Source organism: Loxodonta africana, chromosome 3 (genome assembly GCF_030014295.1).
Source record: "Loxodonta africana isolate mLoxAfr1 chromosome 3, mLoxAfr1.hap2, whole genome shotgun sequence".
Taxonomy (NCBI): Eukaryota; Metazoa; Chordata; class Mammalia; order Proboscidea; family Elephantidae; genus Loxodonta; species Loxodonta africana.
Window position 1 is genome coordinate 35,846,759 of NC_087344.1, and position 24,758 is coordinate 35,871,516.

Sequence of the window (24,758 nt, forward strand, 5' to 3'; positions counted from 1 at the left end):
TCATTAACATAACAAAGTCAGCCCATGGGATTATAACCCTAGAGGACAGAGTAGAACTGCCTCATAGAGTTTCTATGAGATTATAATTACAGGTATAAAAACCAAAAAACCAAACCCGCTGCTCTCAAGTCAATTCCAACTCACAGTGACCCTGTAGGACAGTAGAACTGCCCCATAGAGTTTCTAAGGAGCACCTGTGTGGATTTCAGCTGCCAGCCTTTTGGTTAGCAGCCGTAGCACTTAAACCACTATGCCACCAGGGTTTCCAACCCCAAGTTTAGAGGTTAGGATTTACAACACTTATTTTGGGGGCACATAATTCAGTCCATAACAGCTGTTAACCTAAAGGTTGGATGTTTGAAGCCACCCAGCAGCTCTGCAGAAGAAACACCTGGCAAACTGCTTCCAGAAAGATAACAGCCAAGTAAACACCCTGGAGCAGTTCTGCTTTGTAACACATAGGGTCAGAATTGACTCGATTGCAAGGGGTTTGGGTTTTTTTTTTTTTGAAGATCTAGTGACACTGAGCATCTTGTGCTTATTGGCCATTTGAATATCCTCTTTGGTAAAATGTCTCTAAGTCGTTTGTCTATTTTTTAAAAATTGTCTTTGTGTCGTTAAGTTTTTTTTAATATACACTGAAACTTGTAAGAGCCGGAACTCAATGAGACTGCCTTGTTTTTCCAGGTATTGCAAGTTTTCTATCTTTGACAGGGTGCAGTCTCACCACTTTTCTATCACCCGTTTTAGTGGAAAATATTTGAGTTTTCCTTCTCTGACAGGTTTCCGCCTTACACAGGTTTCAGCTTTCGCAGGTTTACTGAATTTTGGATATTAGATCCTTATCAGATGTATGGTTCCCAAAATTGTCTCCCAACCTGTAGGTTGTTTTTTCACTTTTTTGATCAAGTACTTTGATGAACAAAAATATTTAATTTTTTTGAGGTCCTATTTATCTATTTGGAAGCCCTGGCCGCATAGTGGTTAAGTGCTATGGCTGCTAACCAGCATGTCTGCAGTTCAGATCCACCAGGCACGCCTTGCAAACTCTATGGGGCAGTTCTACTCTGTTCTATAGCATCACTATGAGTTGGGATTGACTCGACAGCAACAAGTTTGGTTTTGGTTTTTATTTGTCTTTTTTGCCTTTTGCTGCTTGTGCTTTTGTTGTCATATCTGATAATCAGTGAAAACTAGGCTCCAAAGTCATGCTCCTAAATTTTTTTCTAAGAATTTTATGGTTTTAGTTTTCACATTTTGGTCCTGGATCCATTTGGAATTGGTTTTTGTGTATGGTGTGAGTCATGGATCCTGATTCATTCTTCTGAATGTGGAGATCCAGTTTTCCCAAGACCCATTTTTGAAGAGACTGTTCCGTCCCCATTGAATGGTCTTAATATCTTTGTAGAAAATCAGTTGGTCGTAGATGTATGGATTTATTTCTGGACTCTCAATTATATTCCATTGGTCTATATGTCTATCATTATACCAGTACCAGGTTGTTTTGATTACTGTGACTTCATAGTATGTTTTGAAATCAGGAAGTGTGAGTCGTCCTGTTTTATTCTTCTTCTTCAAGATTGCTTTAGCTGTTTGGGATCCCTTGCCTTTCCACATAAATTTGAGGATTGGCTTTTCCATTTCTGCACAGAAGGCTGTTGGAATTTTGAACTTATAGATTGCTTTGGGCAGTATTGACATCTTAACTGTATTAAGCCTTCCATGAACACTGAAGGTTCTTCCATTTATTTAGACTTCTTTGACTTAGTAATGTTTTATAATTTTCTGTGTACAAGTCTTTCTCCTTCCTGGTTATATTTGTTCCTGGGTACTTTGTTCTTTTAGATGCTATTATAAATGGTAACGTTTCCTTAATTTCCATTTTAGCTTGCTCATTGCTCATGTATAAAAATCCAACTGATCCATGTGTGTTGTCATTATAAATTGCCACTTTGCCTGAGTTTATTTAATGGTTCTAATAGCTTTCTTGTGAATTTGTTGCAATTTTCTATGTATAGAATCATGTCATCTGCAAAAAGGGATTTTTACTTCTTCCTTCCCAATTTGGGTACCTTTTATTATTCTTTTTTCCTAGTCTTATTGCTTTGCTAGGACTTCCAGAACGATGCTGAATAGCAGTGGTGAGAGTGGGCATCCCTGTCTTGTTCCTGATCTTAATGGAAATGTTTTCTCCATTGAGTATGATCTTAGCTATGAATTTTTCATAAATGCCCTTTATTGAGGATTTTCGTCTATCTCGTTGAGTGTTAAAGCGTGTCAAGTTTTGTCAAATGCCTTTTCTGCATCGATTGAGATGATCATGTGGTTCTTTTCCTTTGGTCTATTAATGCGGTGTATTATCATGGTTGATTTTCTCATGTTGAACCACCTTTGCATTTATGGGATAAATCTCCTCTTGATCATGAGGTATAATCCTTTTAATATGCTTTTTTATCCCGATTACTAGTATTCTGTTGAGTATTTTTGTGTCTACACACATTAGACATAATGGCCTGTAGTTTTCTGGTAGTGCCTTTGTCTGGCTTTGGTATCAGGGTAATGCTTGCCTCATAGAATGAGTTAGGAAGTGTTTCCTCCTCTTCTATTTCTTGGAAAAGTTTAAGTACGATTGGAGTCACTTTTTCTATGAATGTTTGGTAGAATTCCTCAGTGATGCCATGTGGTCCAAGACTTTTCTTTGTTGAGAGGTTTTTAATACTGATTCAATCTCTTCGCTTGGTATGGGTCTGTTGAGATCCACTGCTTCTTCTTGAGTCATTGTAGGGAATTTATGTGTTTCAAAGAATTTGTCCATTTACTTTAAGTTATCTAATTTGTTGGCATACAGCTGTTCGTAGTATTCCCTTACAATCCTTTTTATTTCTGTAGGGTCAGTTGTAATGTCCCCACTTTTGTTACTAATTTTAGATACTTGCATCTTCTCTTTTATTTTGTAAGTTTAGCCAAAGGTTTGTCAATTTTATTGATCTTTTCAAGAAAAAACAACTTCTGGTTTCACTGAATCTCTCTGTTGCTCTATTCTATTCTCTATTTCATCTTGATCTTTATTATGTCCTTTCTCTGGTAGCTTTGTGCTTAGTTTGCTCTTCCTTTTCTAGGTCCTCAAGTTGTAGAGTTAGGCTGTTGATTTGGGATATTTCTTCCTTTTTAAATGTAGGTATTTATTGCTATAAATTTCCCTCTGAGTACTGCCTTTGGTCCATCCCATAGGTTTTGGTGTGTTGTGTTTTCGTTCTCGTTTGACTCTTTAAGTATTTTTTTAAATTTCTCCCTTGATAGCTTCTTTGACCCATTGGTTGCTTAAACTCGTTGCTGTTGAGTTGATTCCGATTCATAGTGACCCTGTAGGACAGAGTAGAGCTGCCCCGTAGGATTTCCAAGGAGCAGCTGGTGGATTTGAACTGCCAACCTTTTGGTTAGCAGCTGAGATCTTAACCGTGCCACCAGGGCTCACATTATTTGCTTAGTGGTGTGTCGTTTAGTTTCCACATACTTGTGTATTTACCAGTTTTCTTCCTGCAGTTAATTTCTAATTTCACTGCATTGTGATTGGAAAAGATACTTTGTGTGATTTCAGTCTTTTTAAATTTATTGAGACTTGCTTTGAGTCCTAAAATATGGTCTATCCTACGTAATGATTCATGTACACTGGAGGAGAATTCTATTGTGCTGTTGTTGGGTTGAGTGTTCTATATGTCTGTTAGATCTACTTGGCTGTTGTTGTTGTTAGGTGCCATCAAGTCAGTTCCGACTCATAGCCGCCCTTTGTACAACAGAACGAAACACTGCCCGGTCTAGTGCGATGCTCACAGTTGCTGTTATGCTTGAGTGCATTGTTGCAGCCACCGTGTCAATCCATCTTCTTGGGGATCTTCCTCTTTTTACCGACCGTCTACTTTACAAAGCATGATGTCCTTCTCCAGAGGCTCATCGTTCCTGATAACACGTCTAAAGTATGTGAGATGTAGTCTCACCATCCTTCCTTCTAAGGAGCATTCTGGTTGTACTTCTTCCAAGACAGATTTGTTTATTCTTTTGGCAGTCCCTGGTATATTCGATATTCTTCACCAACGCCATAATTCAAAGGCATCAGTTCTTCTTCAGTCTTCCTTATTTATTATCCAACTTTCGCATGCATATAAGGCAATTGAAAACACCGTGGCGTGGGTCAGACACACCTTAGTCTTCAAAGTGACATCTTTGCTTTTTAACAGTTTAAAGAGGTCTTTTGCAGGAGATTTGCCCAATGCAATGCATCTTTTGATTTCTTCACTGCTGCTTCCATGGTGTTGATTGTGGATCCAAGTAAAATGAAATTCTTGACAACATCAATCTTTTCTCCATTTATCATGATGTTGCTTTTTGGTCTAGTTGTGAGGATTTTTGTTTTCTTTATGTTGAGGCGTAATCCATACTTTCCGCAAGTAAGGTTGTGTCATCTGTATAATGCAGGTTGTTAATGAGTCTTCCTCCAATCCTGATGCCCCGTTCTTCTCCATATAGTGCAGCTTCTTGAATTATTTGCACAGCATACAGAATGAATAAGTATGGCAAAAGGATATGACCCTGATGCACACCTTTCCTGACTTGAAACCACGCAGTATCCCCTTGTTCTGTTTGAACAACTGCCTCTTGATCCATGTACAGGTTCCTCATGAGCACAACCAAGTGTTCTGGAATTCCCAATCTTTGCAATGTTATCAAGCATTTGTTATGGTACACACAGTCAAATGCCTTAGCATAGTCAATAAAACACAGGTAAACATCCTTCTGGTATTCTCTGCTTTCAGCCAGGACCCATCTGACATCAGAAACCAGGAATCCCTGGTTCCATGTCCTTTTCTGAATCTGGCTTGAATTTCTGGCAGTTCCCAGTTGATATACTGCTACAGCCACTGTTGAATGATCTTGAGTAAAATTTTACTTACATTTGATGTTAATGATATTGTTCGATAATTTATGCATTCGGCTGGATAGCCTTACTTTGAAATAGGCGTAAGTATGGATCTCTTCCAGTCTGTTAGCCAAGTAACTCTCTTCCAAATTTCTTGGCATAGATGAGTGAGCACTACCAGCTTTGCATCCATTTGTTGAAACATCTCAATTGGTATTCCATTAATTTCTGGAACCTTGTTTTTCACCAGTGCCTTTAGTGCAGCTTGGACTTCTTCCTTCAGTACCATTGGTTCCTAATCATATGCTACCTCCTGAAATGGTTGAACATCAACCAATTCTTTTTGGTATAGTGACTCTGTGTATTTCTTCCATCTTCTTTTGATGCTTCCTTCATAATTTAATATTTTCTTCATAGAATCCTTCAGTATTACAACTCAAGTCTTGATTTTTTTCTTCAGTTCTTCCAACTTGAGAAATGCCAAGCATATTCTTCCTTTTTTGGTTTTATATCTCCAAGTCTTTGCACATGTTATTATAATACTTTACTTTGTCTTCTTGAGCTGCTTTGAAATCTTCTGTTCAGCTCTTTTACTTCATTATTTATTCCATTTGCTATAGCTACTTGATGTTCAAGAGCAAGTTTCAGAGTCTCTTCTGACATCCGTTTTGGTCTTTCTTTCCTGTCTTTTTGCTTCCTTCATGTACGATGTCCTTGATGTCATTCCACAACTCGTCTAGTCTTCAGTCATTAGTGTTCAATATGTCAAATCTATGTTTGAGATGGTCTCTAAATTCAGGTGGGATATACCCAAGGTTGTACTTTGGCTCTCGTGGACTTGTAATTTTCTTCAGCTTCGACTCGAACCTGCATATGAGCAATTGATGGTCTGTTCTCAAATTGGCCCATAGCCTTGTTCTAACTGATGATATCGACTTGGTTGATAGTGTCTCATTCAAATGCCTGATTGTGTTTTTGATATCTATAGAATCTGTAGTGATTTTTATTTCTGCTTGTTTGTATTTTTCACTCCTTTTATCAGTCTTGCTAGGTATTTACCAATTTTATTTATTTTTTCAAATTGTTTTGTCTTTGTTGATTTTCTTTATTATATATTTGTTTCCTCTATCAGTGGTTTCTGCTCCTATCATTATTATTTTCTCCATCTGTACTCTCTGAGTTTAGTTTGCTCCTCTTTTTCTAGTCCCTGGAGATGTATTCTTAGATCATTCATTGTTCAGTCTTTCCTATCATGTATCTCTTTAAGCCTGTAATTCTCCCTATAAGCCCAAATTTAGCTGTATCCTACGCATTTAGATCTGTCGTATCATTTGGTTGAAAATATTTTAGTTTCCCTTACTTTCCTGCTCTGACCTATGGGTTCTTTAGAAGTATATTGTTTAATCTTCAAACGTTTGGAGATTATCTGGTTATCTTTTTTTTTTTTTACCTTAATTATACTGTAGTCAGAGAATATACTCTATAAGTTTCAATCTTCTTTTGAAATTGTGGAGACTTGTTTTATGGTCCAGTATATGACCTATTTTCATAAATGTTGCATGGGCACTCAAGAACAATGTATTTTACAGTTGTTGGTTGCAAGTATTCTGATTTAGGTAAGTCATGTTCAAATATTTTATATTCTTTTTTTTTTTTTTTTTCCTGCTGTTCTTCAGTTTTTGAGAGATGTGTTAAATATTTCCAAGTTTAATTGGAGATTTGTCTATTTCTGCTTTTAGTTTTGCTAGTTTTTCTTCATATATTTTGTGCTATATTAGGTGCATACAAATTCAGGATTATTATCTTTTTTTTATTGTGTTTTAAGTGAAAGTTTATAATTCAAGTCAGCCTCTCATACAAAAACTTATACACACCTTGCTATGTAACACTAGCTGCTCTCCCCCTAATGTGACAGCGCACTCCCCCTCTCCACCCTGTATTTCCCGTGTCCATTCAACCAGTTCCTATTCCCCCACTGCCTTCTCATCTCTCCTCCAGACAGGAACTGCCCACATAGTCTCATGTGTCTACTTGAGCCAAGAAGCTCACTCCTTACCAGTATCATTTTCTGTCTTGCAGTCCAGTCCAATTCCTGTCTGAAGAGTTGGCTTTGGGAATGGTTCCAATCTTTGGCTGAGGGCCCCAGGGGCCATTACCTCTGGGGTCCCTCCAGTCTCAGTCAGACCGTTAAGACTGGTCTTTTTACGAGAATTTGAGGTCTGCATCCCATTGTTCTCCTGCTTCCTCAGGGATTCTCTGTTGTGTTCCCTGTCAGGGCAGTCATCAGTGGTGTCTCTTCCTATTGAATTGACACTTTCATCTTTATTATCATGGAATGTTGCTCTTAAGGATGAAAAGTATTATTAGCAATAAAGGCTGCTTTGTTTGATGTTAGTATAAGTATACCAACTTTTTGAGGGTTGAGGGGCCTTAGTATTTACAAGGTATTTTTTCCCATTATTTTACTTCTAACTTTTCTGTATCATAATTTGGAAATGGCTCCTTATAAGCAGAAATTAGTTTTTGTTATTTTAATGTAGTCTGACAATCTGGGTCTTTTAATTGAAGCATTTAGTCCATTTACATTTAATGTTGTACTGATGTAATACAGTTTAAATCTGTCATCTTAACTGTTGTTTTATACTTGTCCTGTCTCTTCTTTACTTTTTTCACCTTCCTTTCTTGCTTTCTTTTGGTTTAATAAAGTGTTAATTATCCATTTTCCCCTCCTTTTATTAGCTTATTAAGTAGTGCTTCTTTAAAAATATCATCTTGATGCTACCTTAAAAATTATAAGACACATCCTTGGAATGCACCTTAAATTAATACTTTTGCCATTTCCCAGATAAGGCAAGATCCTTACAACACGTTAGTTCTATTTATCCATCTCAGCAATTTTATGCTATTGTTACCGTGTATTTCAATCCTACGTATATTTTAAACCCCACAAATCATTATTATGAGTATAGTCTTAAATTGTATTCATTCAGATTTACCCAAATATTTACCCTTTGATGTTTTTCATTTCATCCTGCATTTTCATGCTTGCATCTGAGGTCATTTTCCTTCTGCCTGAAATGTTCCCTTTAGTATTTCTTCTAGTGCAGATTTGCTGACAACTAATTATCTGGTTTTTGTGTGTGTGAAAATGTCTTTTACCTTCATTTTTGAAGGACATTTTAACTGGGTGTAGAATGCCAGGTATGTAGTAATTTTCTTTCAGCACTTTTAGTACATTGTCTTCTGATTTTGTCATTTTCTGTTGGAAAGTCACCTGTCAATCTCATTGTTATTCCCTTTAGGGTAATGTTTCTCCTTTTTTCTCCTGGCTGCTTTTAAAATGATCTGTCCTTCAATTCAGCAATTTTTGTGCAAGAAGAGGGGAAATATTAAGTTATTAGCAGGTTTTAGAGCTTTTTAAATCTGGGTCTTGATATCTTTTGGAAAATATCAGCCCATATCTTTTCAAGTATTACCCTATTCTCTCTCTTTCTTTTTCCCAGGACTCTAAATCTCATACCTTTTCACAGTATCTTTATGTCCTTTTATGCTTTTTCCTGTATTTTCTCATCCTTCTGTGCTTCAGTCCAGATCTTTTCTACTGATGTACCTTTTGTCCAATCTACTCTTGAATCTATCTTGTGAATTACTAATTTCAATTACTAGCATTAATTTCACTTCTGGAATTTCTATTTGATTCTTTTTACAGATCCAGTTTACTACTGAAGTTATTAATCCATCAATCTTTTTAAACATATTTTGAACATCTGAATTGCCTGTGAGTCTATTTCTATTGACTGTTCAACCGTATGGTCCTGTCTCTTGGCCTGTCTGGTAATTTCTGATTGAATGTCATATATTGCGTTTGAAAAAAGTATATGAGCTCTGAATGATATTATCTTCCTATGAAAGGATTTAATTTTATTCTGGCAGGTGGAGTGTGGCTGTGATGGTTAAGGCTGTGTGTCAGCTTAGCTGGGCCATGATTCTCAGTGGTTTAGCAGTTATATAATAACGTAGTTTGGCAATTACGTAGTTTGGCATTTATATAATGATACAGTTGTCTTCCGTTTGCAATCTGATGTAATCATCCTCCATTTTGTGATTTGATGTGAACAGCCAGTCAGTTGAAAAGGGAGTATCCTTGAGGGGTGGTGGTGGCATGCACCCAGTATATATGGTTGTTCTGGCAAAGCTCATTCACTTGCTCAGGTTCCCGCATGCAGCTCATTATCATCTGACCTCCAATTCTTGGGACTTGAGCTGGCGGCCTGCCATATTACCTGCCGATCTTGGGTTTGTTGGCCCCCGCAGCTACGTGAGTCAGGAAGAGCCTCTAGCCTGATGCCCGACCCATGAACTTGGGACTTGGCAGCTTCTACAACTGCATGAGCCATTTCCTTGAGGTAAATTTCTCTCTCTCGTCCTAATATATATGTATATGTGTATATGTGTATATGTGTATATGTGTATATGTGTATATGTGTATATGTGTATATGTGTATATGTGTATATGTGTATATGTGTATATGTGTATATGTGTATATGTATATATGTATACTTTACCCTGGTTTGCTTCTCTAGAGAACCCAGCCTAAGACAGTGACCAAATCATCTTGATTCAGTCAAGGCTGGTCTATTTCTCATTTTCCCTTAATTCTAGGGTATATTTCTTTCAGTGGTCTTAACTGGGAAAGCCTGGGGGGTCTACCAGGATCTCAGTCCCCAGTTTTTGTCACCCCAGCGCCATGAGATGGTGAAAATCTCTGCTTAGCTGTTTTCTGCTTTTAGCAGCTACTTTCTGCTTGGTTTCTTGGCCTCTTGCCTCTACTATGTGCAGTTTAGGATTCAGCAAATGCCTCAAACAGAAGTTACACACTGATTGTCAGGTTCGTTTCATCACAGTTTCTTTTCCTTCTTGATTTCTTAGGTCTTGATAGTCCTGAACTTCAATTTTTGTCTCTCCAGCTTAGCATGATATGTATAACCTCCATGCACCCAAGGAATGAACAGTTGCTCTGAGAATAGGAGGAGGCTCTGATAAGGCCCTTACTTGTACGTACTAGCTTCTCATCTCCTGACTTGCTTGGCTATTCTTTAGTGCCTCCAGAGCTGGTTTTGTTTTCCAGCTTTTATTGATCGTTCTTAGAAGGAAGGTGTCTTATTTTGCTAGAGCTTCCGTAAGAGAGATACCACATGTGAGTGGCTTTAAAGAACAGGAATTTATTTTCTAACAGTTGTAGAGGCTAAAAAGGAGCCTGGTGGCACAGTGGGTAAGTGCTCAGCTGCTAACTGAAAGATTGATCGTCGAACACACCAGTCTCTTCACTGAAGAAAGATGTGGCAGCCTGCTTCCATAAAGATTACAGTCTTGGAAACTCCATGGGGCAGTTCTACTCTGTCCTATAAGGTTGCTCTGAGTCAGCATCAACTCGACAGCAATGGATTTGGTTTGGTTTGAGGGTAGAGGCTAAAAGTCCAATCAGGGTCTCAGCTGTGCCAGTTCCTTCTGTGGGCCTCTCTGCCAGTTTCTGCTGTCCTTTGGCAATCCTTTGTGTTCCTTTGCTTAAAGATTGCTCCTCACATGGCACCTGTCTTCCCCTGTGTATGTGTCTATGTGTATTCAGCTCTTTTTATGTCTCAGAAATGATTAGGTTTAGGACCCACCTTACACTGGCATCACCTCATTAACACAACAAAAGAAAAGCCGTATTTCCAAACAGGGTCATATTTGCAGGTATAGGGATTAGGACCTCAACACATATTTTGGAGGATACAGTTCAGTCCATAACAGAGGGTTAGACTGATACTACCTCCTCCTTAATCCCCCCTGGTCATCTTTTCCTCCCATTTTGCATTGTGGGGCACCTTTCCCTGGTTCTGAGCTGCTGCTTACCTCAGCAGCACCCCACTTAGTGCTCTGGATGCCTCCCAGTCACTGGCCTCCATCTGTGGCTATGGAATTTGGGATTCCCGGATCCCAGCTGAGGCCTTTGGGTCTGTTGGAGAGATTATTTCAGCAGCTTGGGGATGGTTTCTGAGGGTGGTTCTGTCACAACACAGAGGCGGGCCGTGAGGAGCTCAGAGCACTTTTCCCCCCATTGAATCCATAAAGGAAACTTCCTACGTAGAAATGGCACCTGCTCAGTATTAATTTATTTGTAGCTGATTGTTTGGAAGTTGGCACATATTTTTCCATAGAAACAGTGTGAAAATACCAGTTATCTTCTCAACCATTTCATAAAAATGTCATTCATATCATGACAAATGGGTATCTTTGTAAGAAAAATTATTAGAAAGCAGAGCTTTTATAATGTAACCCTTCCCCCCTCAAAACATCTCAAGATTAATTTTCTTAATGGTTACTGGTAGTATTTGTGAAGGAGAAGGTTTGGGAATGAAGGGATGGCTTCTGACAGGCTTTGAGGTACCTGTGCTTCCTAGAAACCAGTGGCTGTGACCCTCATATCCCCGCTTTGGGCCCTGCCTGTGTGCTCAGCTGTGGTCATCACCATTCCCAATGGCTCCCAAGAAGCAGAAGACCTTCTTTTGTTTAAGCACTTTCTCATTGAAAGCATTCAGTAACCTGATTCTCAATATGTCCTTACTAGATGCTTGTTCATCTTCCATTGTATTCTTTGTGAAAGTAAATAAACTTCTGTGAACACAGGAGGAGGACAGATCATTTGAAAGAGGCTAAAACATGGGTAAAGCCACTGGCAGAGTTTTCGAGGCCTCCCATGGGGCCTGCCCTGTGAGCTGTGGGACCCTTTTCTCAGAGCCTCCTCCTGTAGGTCATGTCATACCACATCTGTCCACCAGAGGGCTGCAGGCCCTGGCACAGCCCCAGCTCCACACAGGATTTGTCCCTCCTAAATGAGACACTGAACTCACTCCACACACACAGGAAGTGCTTCCTCATTCCTTGGTTTCTTACCATTGTGTGGTTCCAACCCCACACCCTGCCCCAGGCTGCCATTTCCCACTCCACCCCTTGCTTTGCCCCCACCCCAGCTCACTCTACTCAGGTGGTTCCATGAGGTTCCCTGCAGCTCCAAGGTTCCACGTGAAGCGCCTTCCTCCCCAGTATGCACCCATCCACCCCGTATCGCCTCCCCAGGACAGTCTGTATGGTCTCTGGCCCTAAATCCATTGTTTCTCTCCCCGGCCTAATCACCTCCTCCCATTTTGTTCTGCGCTTTGACCACCTGATTGGGACGTCAGTGTGTGATACAGGGACACTGCCTGCTCTGTCCTTGCCAACTCCCTTTTTTCCAGAGTGCTCTCCAGTTTAAACACTCACCGTGCTGATTGTCGTGATTGGTCTGATCCCTGGACAGGATCCTTTCTGCTCTCCGTGGTACCCAGTGCCGGGAGCAGCACCATGGGAGAAGCCCTGCAGCATCCAGAACCAAGTAAATGACTGGGCAGCGCAGGTCTACGTGAGGACCCGCGGCCGTGACTGAAACCAGAGCCTCGTGTCCCATTCTGGCCAGTTCAGAGCATGCTCGTCTTATCTTTTCTTTTTACTTATCTAATATGTTTGTGGTGTGATTGTGGCAAGAGCACATTTCCTGTGCACTGAGTGGTTGTGGGGAGAAGCCTCGGGAAAGCTCGCTGCCCCATGTGACCCAGAGCTGTGGTGGACACTGTCCCCCAGAGTCCACTTCCTTCTCAGCCACCCACTCCACCAGGGCTCTGATCCCACTGCATGGGGTCCCTGTGTCTTTTTTAAGGCCCGCCCTTGGTGTTTTATGTTACTTTTCACTTATCTTTAAAAAAGCATAACGTATTTTAAATCACATTTTAAACCAGGAAATAGATCAGTGGTTAAAATCAGAAGTCTGAGTTGGAGCCTAGTGGCTGGGACAGAGACCCCAGATGAGGGGGGGCTGTACCTCCAGCAGCCTGCCTTGGAGGCCTCAGAAGAGCTGCCCGCCCCCCAACTCTCATATCCCAGCCAAGGTGCCTGTCCCATCCCATCCTGCTCTTCGCTGCCACAGCCCCTCAGATGTGCCTCATGTGGGGGTGACGCAGTGGACAGTCTCATCCTGACAGCTCTCCTGGGCGCCCAGGTCTTCCCAATGCTCAACAAAGTCACTCTGAGGTGTCTGTGAGGTCAGAGGATGCACCTGGATGACACAGACAGTCGGTGCACTTTGGGGTATGCTTGAGGTCCCTCCAGGATCTCAGAGGGTTTCTTGTGACCATATGGGGACATCCCGCCCATCGCTGTGGGGCACTGCTCATGGTTGAGGGACAGGCTGGTCCATGCCCTAGGGCTCACCCAGGCCCCCCAGCAACAGCAAGCATATAACCCGGGAGCAAACTCCGCTTTTAGGAAGGTCATGTATTGGCTTGTAGTAGCATGGGAGCCTTTGGATGGAAGGCGCAGTTGGTATGGACAGGGATTCCTAGAATAAGTGTGCCGTGGACTGAACCGGCCCAGCTCCCGGACCGGCTGGACACCCACAAGGCAACAAGACAGATGAGATGTGTTGTGCCTCTGGTCACTCACCCCCACCCACCACACCTGTAATGCGTGCACGCACGCATACGTGTATATACACATGCACACATGTGCAGACATAAAACACTGTGTGCACACGCACATATTATGTACATGTGTACACACGTAGGTGCATACTACATACATGCACAACTTTCACATATGCATACATGCTCACGTACACACAGATGCACATTTACACACACCCCTGTGTGCAGACCTGGACATCAGATGACAGGACATCCCAGCCCTGGAAGCACAGCGCTCTCCACTGTTGCTGTTCTTGGGTCAGATATCTGAGTGTCTGGAATGAGCGGCTGCCAAATGCATACAAGGGAGACCTGGGTGAGGGTGGCAGGTGGCCCTGCCTTCCAAGAGCTCAGTGGGGATCCCACCCTGGAGGCTGCACAGCCTGGAGATGACCACTGTCCACCCTCTTCTGCCTCGGGGGTGGCTGTACACCAGCTCTGCAACCAAGGGCCCCTCTCTGGCTGGCCTTTGAATAACTGCCCTGGAGACGGCATGGGGTGGGGGGTGGTCAGCTGCCACCCTCACCTGCTAGAAATTCTGCAACACCATAATTGTGTCCCAAGCCGGAGCTGAAAGCAGGGAGCCTAGTCCCTTTGTCTCATAGCCTTGTTGCTCTAAGCTTAGTTCTTTAACATGTGTTTCCTTGGCCTTGTCAGGGCTCTCAGGCACTCAATTGCCATGGAGACGGAGCTTGTTAGCATTCACATGGCTGTCTAATTATAGAATTTCAAAGCAGAACAGAGAACTTCTCTGAAGGTTGTCTGCACTCAGGTTGAAAGAGGGAAGAGAAGCGACCACACTTGGTGGGTGCTAATGGTTCCGTGTGTGTCCAACTGCTCCTGGGGGTCCCCCTGTGTCCCCCCTGGAGGGATGCACAGAACAGTGCCAGGGGTGATAAAAAGTGCTTGCATCTACCCCGTGGGTAAGTGGGCATCAAACCCATGCTGACCCTGGAGCCCACGCCATCTACTTGGTGGGAGCCCGTCCTCAAACAGCAGTGGCCACACTGCCCACAGGTACATGAGAGTAGCTTTGAGGCCAGGTCCCAGGGCAGACTTAGCCAGCACCAGTGCTCTTGGGGACTTTCCCCAGGACTCTGCTTCCACCAGGCCCTGGTGGTGATCATGAATGACATTACACACAGTATCAGGTGCAGGGGCTTCCCCTGACCAGCCAGCGGAGAGAGGGCTAGGCCTCTGCCTGCTCCTGCTCTCTGAGGACGGCCCTTTCCCCTCTCTCTAATCCAGACTTGGCACTTCAGGTCAGGGCAGAGTCTGTTACCTCTCAGGCTGAATCCCAAATCGAAGATGTCCAGAAGCTGGTGGCCAGTGGCCTGTTTGGGGAGGGGCTCCCTGGGTCCTGGCTGCAGACTCAGAAAGCCCCAGTGTGGCCCCAGAGCAGCCCCACACTCAGGGAACCTTCTCATGAAGTGTCCCAGGTATGGAAGTTTTCGGATTTGGGGTAGTTGCCATTGTGGGAATGTTTTTGATTTTCAAAGAGGGTGCCAGCAGATGATTCAAAAGTAAAGGAGGCCACAACCCAAGCCTAATCGTGAGGAAAACACCAGACAGTCCCATTGAGGGGATCCTACAAACGCTCAACCAGACTTTAAAACTGTCATGGCCATCTGTCTTAGTTATCTAGAATTGCTGTAACAGAAATACAAGTGGGAGGCTTTAAAGAACAGAAAGGTATTTTCTCACAGTCCAGGAGGCTAGAAGTCTAAATTCAGGGCACTGGCTCTAGGGAAAGGCTCTCTCTCTGTTGACTCTGGGAGATGATGTTTGTGTCAGCTTCTCTAGCCCCTGTGTTCCTCGGTTCCTTGGTGATCTCCACATGGCATCTGTCTTCCCATTGGCGCTTCTTGTCTGTGTCTATGGTGCTCTTTATGTCACTCACAAGTGATTAGGCTTAGGGCACATCTACACTGGTATGGCCTCGTAAACATAACAAAAAACCTTTGTTGCAGTCCAGTCAATTCTGACTCATAGCAGCCCTATAGGATAGAGTAGAACTGCACCATAGGGTTTCCAAGGAGCGGCTGGTGGATTCGAACTGCTGACCTTTTAGTTAGTAGCTATGTTCTTAACTGCTCTGCCACCAGGGCTCCAACATGACAAAGAAAACCGTATTTCTAAATTATAGGGTCTGGATTCCAGTACATACTTTGAGGGGGCACAGTTCAATCCGTAACACCATCCAAGACAAGAAAAGTCTGAGAAAACCTCACAGCCCAGAGGAGCCTAAGGAGACAGGACAACTAAAAGTCACCTGGGCTCCTGTGACAGAAAAGGACATTAGGGAAAAGTAAGGGATTTTACAGTATAGACTTTAGTTGATGATAACATTGCTTCTCTAAGTGTAACTAATGTAGCATACTAATGTAAGATGCTAATAATAGGGGAACCAGGGCATGCGGACGTGGGAACTCTCTGTAGTATATTCTCCATTTTTCTATAAATCTAAAACTGTCCTAAGAAGTAAAGTCTATTAAAGAAAACTCAAGGAGAGCTATGACTTGTCTGGAATTCAGTTAATAGTATTGTCATCGTTGTGTCACTCACAGTGACCCCATGTGACAGAGTAGAAGTGCCCCATCAAGTTTTCTTGACTGTAATCTTTATAGAAGTAGATCACCACATCTTTCTCCTGCACAGCCGCTGAGTGGGTTCGAACTACCAACCTTTCAGTTAGCAACCGAATGCTTAACCATTGGGCCACCAGGGTGCTCTCAGTTGTGACAGACACATGTAGTTATATAAGATGGTAACACTAGGGGAACTGGGGTATATGGGAACTCTCTTTGCAAATTCCCTGTGAATCTAAAATTCCTCCAAAATAAAAAGTTTATTTCAAAAAAAAAAAAAAGTTCAGGGTACCCTGCTGTGTCCCCTCACCCCATGGTTCCTGGGGTTCTCCTGGCCACTTTTCTCAGGCAGTGATGCGGGTGTGGGTCAGAAGTCCCAGGGCCCCCACCCTCCCATGCAGTCTCCCCTGGGACAAGGTCAGGGCTCACTGAAGGGCAGGCAGCTTGGGGTGCCAAGGTCCTATCCGGTGTTCCCACCTCCGGGGGGGTGGGGTTATCAGGTTATCAGTTGCCATCAAGTCAACTCCAACTCATGGCCACCCCATGAATGTCAGAGTAGAACTGTGCTCCATGGGAGTTTCGTTTTAATTATTATTTTATGTTTTGGTGAAAACATACTCAGCAAAACATAACACCAACAAGTTCTGCATGTACAATTCTGTGACATGGATTTCATTCCCCAAGTTATGCAACCATTCTCGATACCCTTTTCCAAATTATTCTACCACCTTTAAGATAGAACTCGCTGCCCCCTAAGCTTGTGATCTAACCTTTCCAGTTGCTGTTGTCAGTTTCATCCCATATAGATAGTTCTTTGAAAGGGCACCGTGCTCAAGGCAGACATTCTCTATACAGATCCACTGGCTGAGTTTTCAGAAGTAGATTGCCAGGCCTTTCCTTTGAGGCATCTCTGGATTGACTCAGAAACACCATGCCACCCAGAACTCCCTGTGTTGGGCCAGCTGGGTGAGACACGTCCTTCAGGCTCAGCTGCTTGTCCCTCAGGGCCCAGGGGCTGACGGGCCTTGCTGACATGGCCTCTCTCCTTGGACTTGCTACCACCTTAGTTCTTCTCTCTCCCTTCTTGCCCTTCCATGCCTGGGAGCAGTGCTGGCTCTATCCCCAAGACTCTGACTGGCCTCAGATGAGACACATGTTCTAGCTGCTGCAGTGAGACGGTGGGTGGGTGGCCAAAAGGGTGAGGGCGCTGCCTCTGAGCCACATAGGGAGCAGGGGGACTCCTTGGAGACTCAGAGCACTTGCGTTTCATTTTCTAAAGTTTGATATGTTTTATTTGAAACAAAAATTTACCACCTGCGCCTTACCCCCTCGTACAAGAAAAATAATTTCACATTGAATCCTTAAAGTCATCAAAAATGTTCTTGCTTAAAGCAAAGAGGACTTGAAACACTTACTGATGAAGATCAAAGACTACAACCTTCAGTATGGATTACCCCCCAACATAAAGAAAACAAAAATCCCCACACCTGGACCAGTAAGCAACGTCATGATAAACGGAGAAAAGACTGAAGTTGTCAAAGGTTTCATTTTACTTGGATCCACAGTCAACACCCGTGGAAGCAACGGTCAGGAAATCAATATGACAAACTGCATTGGGCAAACCTGCCCTTTAAAGACCTCTTTAAAGTGTTAAAAAAAAAAGTGACACTTTGAGGACCCAGGTGTGCCGAACCCAAGCTGTGGTATTTTCAGTCGCCTCATATGCATGAGAAAGCTGGACAGTGAATAAAGAAGACCAAAGAAGAATTGATGCCTTTGAATTATGGCATTGGCAAAAAATATTGAATATACCACGGACCGCCCAAAGAACAAACAAATCTGTCTTGGAAGAAGTACAACCAGAATGCTCCTTAAAGCAAGGATGGCGAGATTTCATCTCCCTTACTTTGGACATGATATCAGGAGGGACTAATCCCTGGAGAAGGACATCATGCTTGGTAAAGTAGAGGGTCAGCAAAAAAAAGGAAGAACCTTAATGAGATGGATTGGCACAGAGGCTACAACAGTGGGCTCAAACATAAAGATTGTGAGGATGGCGCAGGACCAGGCAGTGTTTCGTTGTGTTGTATGTGGGTCACTATGAGTCTGAACCACCTCCGTGGCACCTAACAACAACGCCAAAAATGCGACAGGATTATCTGGAGATGAGTCTAAGGAAACTATTTGAAATTAGTTTGTAACCATATCCAGCTTTGTGGAACTCTGCTTTCTTCCTCTATGGTTTTGAATTGTTTGTTTCTTGCAGCATTTGTTACATACCAAGAACAGGTAACTTTAATACATTATAGAACATCTTGATACAGTGGACCTGCGGTGCCTGCGTCAGTCTCCGAATTGTACATGTAAAAATGGTTGAAAATGGTAAATGTATAATAGATGTAGCACAACGACTAAAAAACAGTAAATTCACCCGTTGCTGCCCTCACCCACCCACCCTGAATCTGAGATTGAGCATTCACTTATTAAAAAATGTCATCACATAGAAGGCTCCTGTGTGGCACAGTTTGCACTCAGCTGCTAACCAAGAGGTTGATGGTTTGAATCCACCCAGAGGCACCACGGAAGAAACAGGCCTAGCGACCTGCTTCCGTAAAGATTGTTGTTAGGTGCTGTTGAGTTGGTGCCAACTCTTAGCAACCCTGTGTACAACAGAACAAAATGTTGCCCAGTCTTGCGCCATTCTCACAATCATTGCTGTGTTTGAAGCCATTGTGGCAGCCGTTGTGTCAATCCACCTTGTTGAGGGTCTTCCTCTCTTTCGTTGACCTTCTACTTTACCAAGCATGATGTCCTTCTCCAGGAACTGGTCCCTCCTGGTAACATGTCCAAAATAAGTGAGACAAAGTCTTGCCATCTTTGCTTCTAAGGAGCATTCTGGCTGTACTTCTTCCAGGACAGATTTGTTTGTTCTTCTGGCAATCTATGGCGTAGTCAATCCATAATACAAATGCATCAGTTCTTCTTACCCAATGTAGCGATTCTACTCTGTGACACCTGGGTCTCGTAAGTCACAAATCAACAACTGAAAACAAAAACGAATGTGATCACGTAAGTGTGTATTTTAAAATAATCTATATTGCTTATCTTTTAGCTTTGTAAAAATAACAATTTTATATCATCCTGGGATTTGTTTTCTGATGTTTCAAAGATGTGTTAGTGCTTCCGAGTGTAGCTGAAGCTGGTATTTACAGCTGATTAATGTTCCGTTGTGTGGTCACACACCATGGTTTATTTATCCATTCTCTTGTCAACGGGCCTTGGGGTCTTTTTGAACATCTCGAATGTTCCCCAAGCCCATGTGGGAGACCTTCTCTTGGGCCTTGACATAGGAGCAGTGGAATGGTTGGTGTACAGAGGAAGCAAATGCTTCTTCTTACGAATACTTCTTGTACCAATGCGGACCCTTCCAGGAGGATGAGTGATTTCCAGTTGCTCCGTATCCTTGACGATCTTTCTCAGAGATCCCTTTGTGCTGCTCCTGTGAGTGTAAAAGTATACCACAAGTGGTCTTGAAATTCTCTGGTAACTCACAAGGTTGAGCCTCATTTCAGATTTTCATTCACCGTCGTTATTTCTTCTGTGAAGGTCTGTTCTTACTTTTGTTCATATTTTCTTTGCTGTTTCCTTGTTGACTTACAGAAGTTATGTACATATCCTGAATTACACAGATGTCTTGACTAGCGTGCAGCTTGTTCTTCTCTCGTAATGGTCTCTGTTGATGGACATTAGGCCTGCCTTCAGTGAAGTCAGGTGAAATCATCTCCTCCTTTTTGGCTAGTGCTTTTTATGTCTTCAGATTTTTTTTTTAACCCTGAGATTATTAAGATCGTCTATATTTTCTTATCGTTTTGCTCCTCATATTTAAGTACTTCCTTTTTGAAGGAGCCAGGTTTTTGTATGGTATGAGGCAGGGGTTGGTTTTTCTCACTATGGATAACCTTCCTGGTCACCTGTGAGGCCCCTCTGTCACATCGGTGCTTCACACCTGTGGGGGCTATGGTGGACTCTCTGTTTATCCCATTGGGTAGTGTCTTAGTTACCTAGTGCTGCTGTAACAAAAACCAAGTGAGTGGCTTTCAAGAACAAGGATTTATTGTTTCACAGTTTTGGACACCAGAAGCACAAATTAGGGCAATGGCTCTAGGGGAGAGTCCTTCCTTATTGGTAGCCCAGGAGTTCCTTGGCATTCTTGGAATCGATCTTCCCCTGTGTGTGTCTGTGTCTATTCTGCTCTTTTTGTAAGACACTTCTCAAAAGTGATTAGGTTTAGGGCCCACCCTACTCCAGTATGACCTCATTCACATAACAAAAGAAAACCCCTATTCCCAAACAGGATCACATTCACAGGTACCAGGGTTAGAACTTCCACATAATTTTTTAGGAGAGAAAATTCACCCACAACTGTCCATTTGTCCATCCTGCTGCGGGCTCCCCATGAGTGAGGACCAGTTAGTGGAGGGTAGCCCTGTGCTTTGTGATATAGCCGATGGCTAGTAAGAGTGCATGGAGGATTGGACAGAGGGGGGGTTGCCATGTGTGTGCAGCACATCCACTTTAGCGGCCTGATGTGGCTACAGTCAAGCATTGATTCTGTCAACTGGTCTCAGTTTTGGCTCGTCCTGCTAGCTGTTGTCTCCGGTTGTAAATGCAGGAAGGTCAATTTAATGCCTCCTGAGGGAGGATCTTCCCTCCCATGCAGTAAAGATAAAGCAGCCCAGTGCATCCTCAGGTCACTGACAGCCCCAGCCAGAAGCCCGAGCTTCCTGGGGTGGTCGGGCAGGGGCGTCACACATGGGGTTGGCCAGGCAGGGACACGGGGGCCACATTAGCGCACAGTTAGGTAGGGGTGAGGGGACCACGTGAGGGGACGGTCAGTGTTGTGAATGTTGGGAGAAGGGGCCTAAAGTGGGCTGGATGTCGGGCAGGCAGGGGTGGCAAAAAGCTCCTGTGGTCACAGGCAGGTCTGCGTGGTGGGGGCTGCATGTGCTGCCCCTCCCAGGAGTGTTTGGATCCTACAGACCCCAGGCCCAAATTCGAAGCTGTGAACTTCTGAGGTTGGAGTGGGGGGAGATTGGGCTGCAGCCCACCTTGCATTTCTTGGGGCTCCTGCTTCTGGAAGGATCCGGTCAGCTTGGTCTCTTGTTTTGTAATAGCTGTGGCCTGCTCTCGGGCAGGTTCCAACCAGAGCTGGTAATTTGCTTGTTTTAAAAACATTTCGTTACAATTTCCACACTCGTGTACTCATGGCGCGTTCATTTCGCCCATGAAAGTGGCTTTTACAGCAGCGTTTTGTAAGAGCACAAAGCTTCCCTTTGTGTATTAGACCTCTACAGATTTTATTTTTACATGCCTCTGTCTCAGAGTGTTTGCAAGGAGCGAAGTGAGAAGCATGTTTAAGGGAGAAGAAAACCACAACTCTCGCCGTCAACGTCGTGCTGACATTTTTAATAAAAGGTATTCTTCCCTTCAAGTTGGAATTATTTAATGCATGTTGTGGAAATGACATCTTTGGTACCTTGCGACTTGAATGTTTGACTCGGCTCGTTTGCTTTACTTCTGCCCAAAGGTTTGTGAAATTAAAGGAAACTCGGCTGGGGTGTGCAGCCCGAAACCTGCCAGTGTCTTTGGTGCAGTGGCGTTGGTCAGCTCTGCGTTTTAACCTGACCATGGTCTCAGCACCGCACCCCTAATGGCCTCCTCGCACAGGCCTGTGTACATAGTCCCTAGCTTGCAGCTCAGTTGAAGTGTGTCCCTGTGTGGGAAAAGGGTCTGGTTTTCCTACAGCGGTCCAGAGGGAAGGCACATGGAAAGCAAAACAAACTGGAGGACAGGCAGGGCTGTGAGCGCGCTGGCCGAGCGCCGTCTTTCCCGGCAGACACTGAGCGGCCCGCAGAGAGAGGCGTCCCTGGCCAGTCAGGGCCGTGTGGCTCTCCACCTCCGTCCCCGCACCTGGGCTGTGTCTCCGTGTCACACCTCTGTGACAAGATAATCGTGTGAGGAGAGGGAGTGGGTGCAGCCAGCTTGGAACACCATCCTCCTGGCCCTAAACCCACTAGGCTCCCACAACCTGACCGTGGCCAGCTCTGGATGGAATAGCCTGTCCTCAGCGCACCTGGCCTGGTGGCCAAAATGCTATTTCTTTACACCTTTTTCATCTCCTTTCTAGAGTCCATCTACCGCCGCGGAGCCAGAAGATGGAGGAAGCTCTACCGCGCCAACGGCCATCTCTTCCAAGCCAAGCGCTTTAACAGGGTGAGTGTTGTGGGGACATCATCGTGGGGTTGCCACCATGGATGCAGTGCCACGATGGTGCTGCATGGCTGTTATTGTGGCTCTTATACTGCTTTTTACAAGCTGGGGAGATAGTGCCTGCCTGAGCCACAGGCTCCTTTCCCTACGTACACATGGGGGTGGGGGGCAGAGGGGTGCTAGGCCTGGGTGGGCAGGGTCCCTGGCAGGGGGGTGGGAATGCTTTCTCCAACAGTGTGTGAGAGCCTTGCCCAGAGAGTTTGACTCCATTAAGTTTCCAGCCCAGATTGTTTTCAGGATTGGGGCCATGTGATGAAAGCTGTTGCTGCATCTCGGGAGCCCCCCTTTCATGCTGCACCATCAGGGCTCCCCACCTGCCTGCACCCAGGGGGGCTGCCCACTCAGCAAGTGATAGCAGATGCATGTTCTCAGCTGCAGGGAGGGTCCCTACAGCTGAGGGTCTCTGTGGACCAGGAAGCTCCAGACAGCCCTCCCACCCATGCCGCGGCCTGCACCCCTAGCCATCCCTCGCACACACACCCACCACCCTATCGCCCACTTAGTCTGTAGACACGTTAACTCAGTCCTGTCACCTCCTTATGATGGTTTTACGTTTTCTAGAAATCAGGTGATTTAGTAGATTTCCGATGACTCCATTTCAAAACGCAGGGTCGGGGGAGGGGCGGAGTTTGATACCTGGAGGTACTATAACTGTTGGGCCTGTCCCACAGTGCAGGGATGACACAGTGGACATGTCTGAGTGGGCCAGCCTGTCCTTGCCGCAGGACCGCATGGAACCTTGGCACTCCACTCCCCACCCTGTCCCCACGCCAGGGCAGGTGCTCCCTGGCCCAGTGGCTGAGACATACCCAGGGAGCCGTGTGTTCAAATCCCAGCCCTGCCTGTACTGGCCCTGTGCCTTGGGTATGGCCCTGCTTTATGCCCCAGTGTCCTTACCAGCAGAGTGGGGGTGACGGTGACATAATGGTCATGAGGAGTACATATCATGGCACCTGGGCCGTGTCCCCCAGGGCCATCCTGTGCCAAGCACAGTGGCCACTCTTATGGTGTTTGCATCCACCACGCCCTCCCTGCCATAAGGTCCTCAAGTGGGTCCTCTGTCAGCCTGGAGTAGATGTTGTCCCTCCCTCATCCTGGCCTCAGGGCCATGCTGGACAGGTCTCAGGGCGCTGAGCACCCTCCAGGGCTGGCCAGTGTGTTCTGTCCTGGCCTGCAGTGCGGACATGCCAGTGAGGCCCAGGGCATGCTCCTGAGTGACCATGAGGGATGTGGACAGCACTGGGCTCCTGGGCTCAGCGGACAATGCTCAGAAGGGCAAGTGTGGCCTGTGCCAGGAAGCCTGGAGGACTTCCTGGAGGAGATGGTGTCTTCATGCCCCACCTGGGAAGTCAGCATGAAGGAGGAGTGGGAGCCCCCAGGATACGGCCGAGCAGATGGGGCACAGAGGCTGTCAGAGCTCAGCTCCTCACTTCCCACCGCAGGGCTCCCCCATCTTTTGAAGAGATACACCTGCCCCGGCCTGGGCCCAGCACACAGCCTCCTGCTCTCAGATATATTCTAGATATTTCGTATCAGTGGGATTGTATGACATTTGGCCTTTTGTGCCTGGCTTCTGTCACTTGGCATCACGTTTCCAAGGATCATCTGTGTCGTAGCATGTATTGGGACTTCATTTCCCTTTATGGTGGAATAATATCCCATTGTATGGAGAGACCACATTTTACTCATCTGTTTATCCTTCGATGGACATTTGGGTTGTTGCCACCCTTTGGCTGTTGTGAGTAGTGCTGCAGTGAACATTGGTGGACACCTGTCTGTTTGGGTCCCTGCTCTCAATTCTTTGGGGTATATACCCAAGAGTAGAATTGTTAGGTCATGTGATTATTCAATGTTGAATTTTTTGAGGAAGCACCAAACTGTTTTCCATGGTGGCTGTACCATTTTACCTTCCCACCAGCAATGGATGAGGGTTCCAGTTTCTCCCCAACCTTGCCAAAACTTGTTTTCTGTTTTTCTGGTAATAGCCGTATTAGTGGGGGTGAAGTGGTATCTCATTGTAGTTTTAATTTTCATTTTCCTAATGATTAAGAGGGTCACTATGTGTTGGAAACCCTGGTGGCATAGTGGTTAAGTGTTAGGACTGCTAACCAAAGGGTCGGCAGTTTGAATCCTCCAGGCGCTCCTTGGAAACTCTATGGGGCAGTTCTACTCTGTCCTATAGGGTCGCTATGAGTTGGAATTGACTCGACGGCACTGGGTTTGGTTTTTTTTTTTGGTATGTGTTGGAACCGATTCCACGGCGCTTAACAACAACACAACAATGGCTAATAGGGAGCCCTGGTGACGCAGTGGTTAAAAGTTTGCTAACCAAAAGGTCGGCAGTTTGAATCCACCTGCCGCTCCTTGGAAACCCTATGGGACAGTTC

General features: G+C 44.6%; 1 protein-coding gene across 6 annotated transcripts in view; it reads left to right on the plus strand.

The window, feature by feature from the left end:
• Window positions 1–24,758, plus strand: part of PRKCZ (protein kinase C zeta) — a 145,517-nt gene that overhangs the window by 71,087 nt on the left and 49,672 nt on the right. For all 6 annotated transcript variants that reach the window (XM_064281112.1, XM_064281115.1, XM_064281111.1 and 3 more), the window contains one exon: window positions 22,229–22,314. In XM_064281112.1, the coding sequence (XP_064137182.1) occupies window positions 22,229–22,314 (86 nt within the window). The remainder of the gene's footprint in view (window positions 1–22,228; window positions 22,315–24,758) is intronic.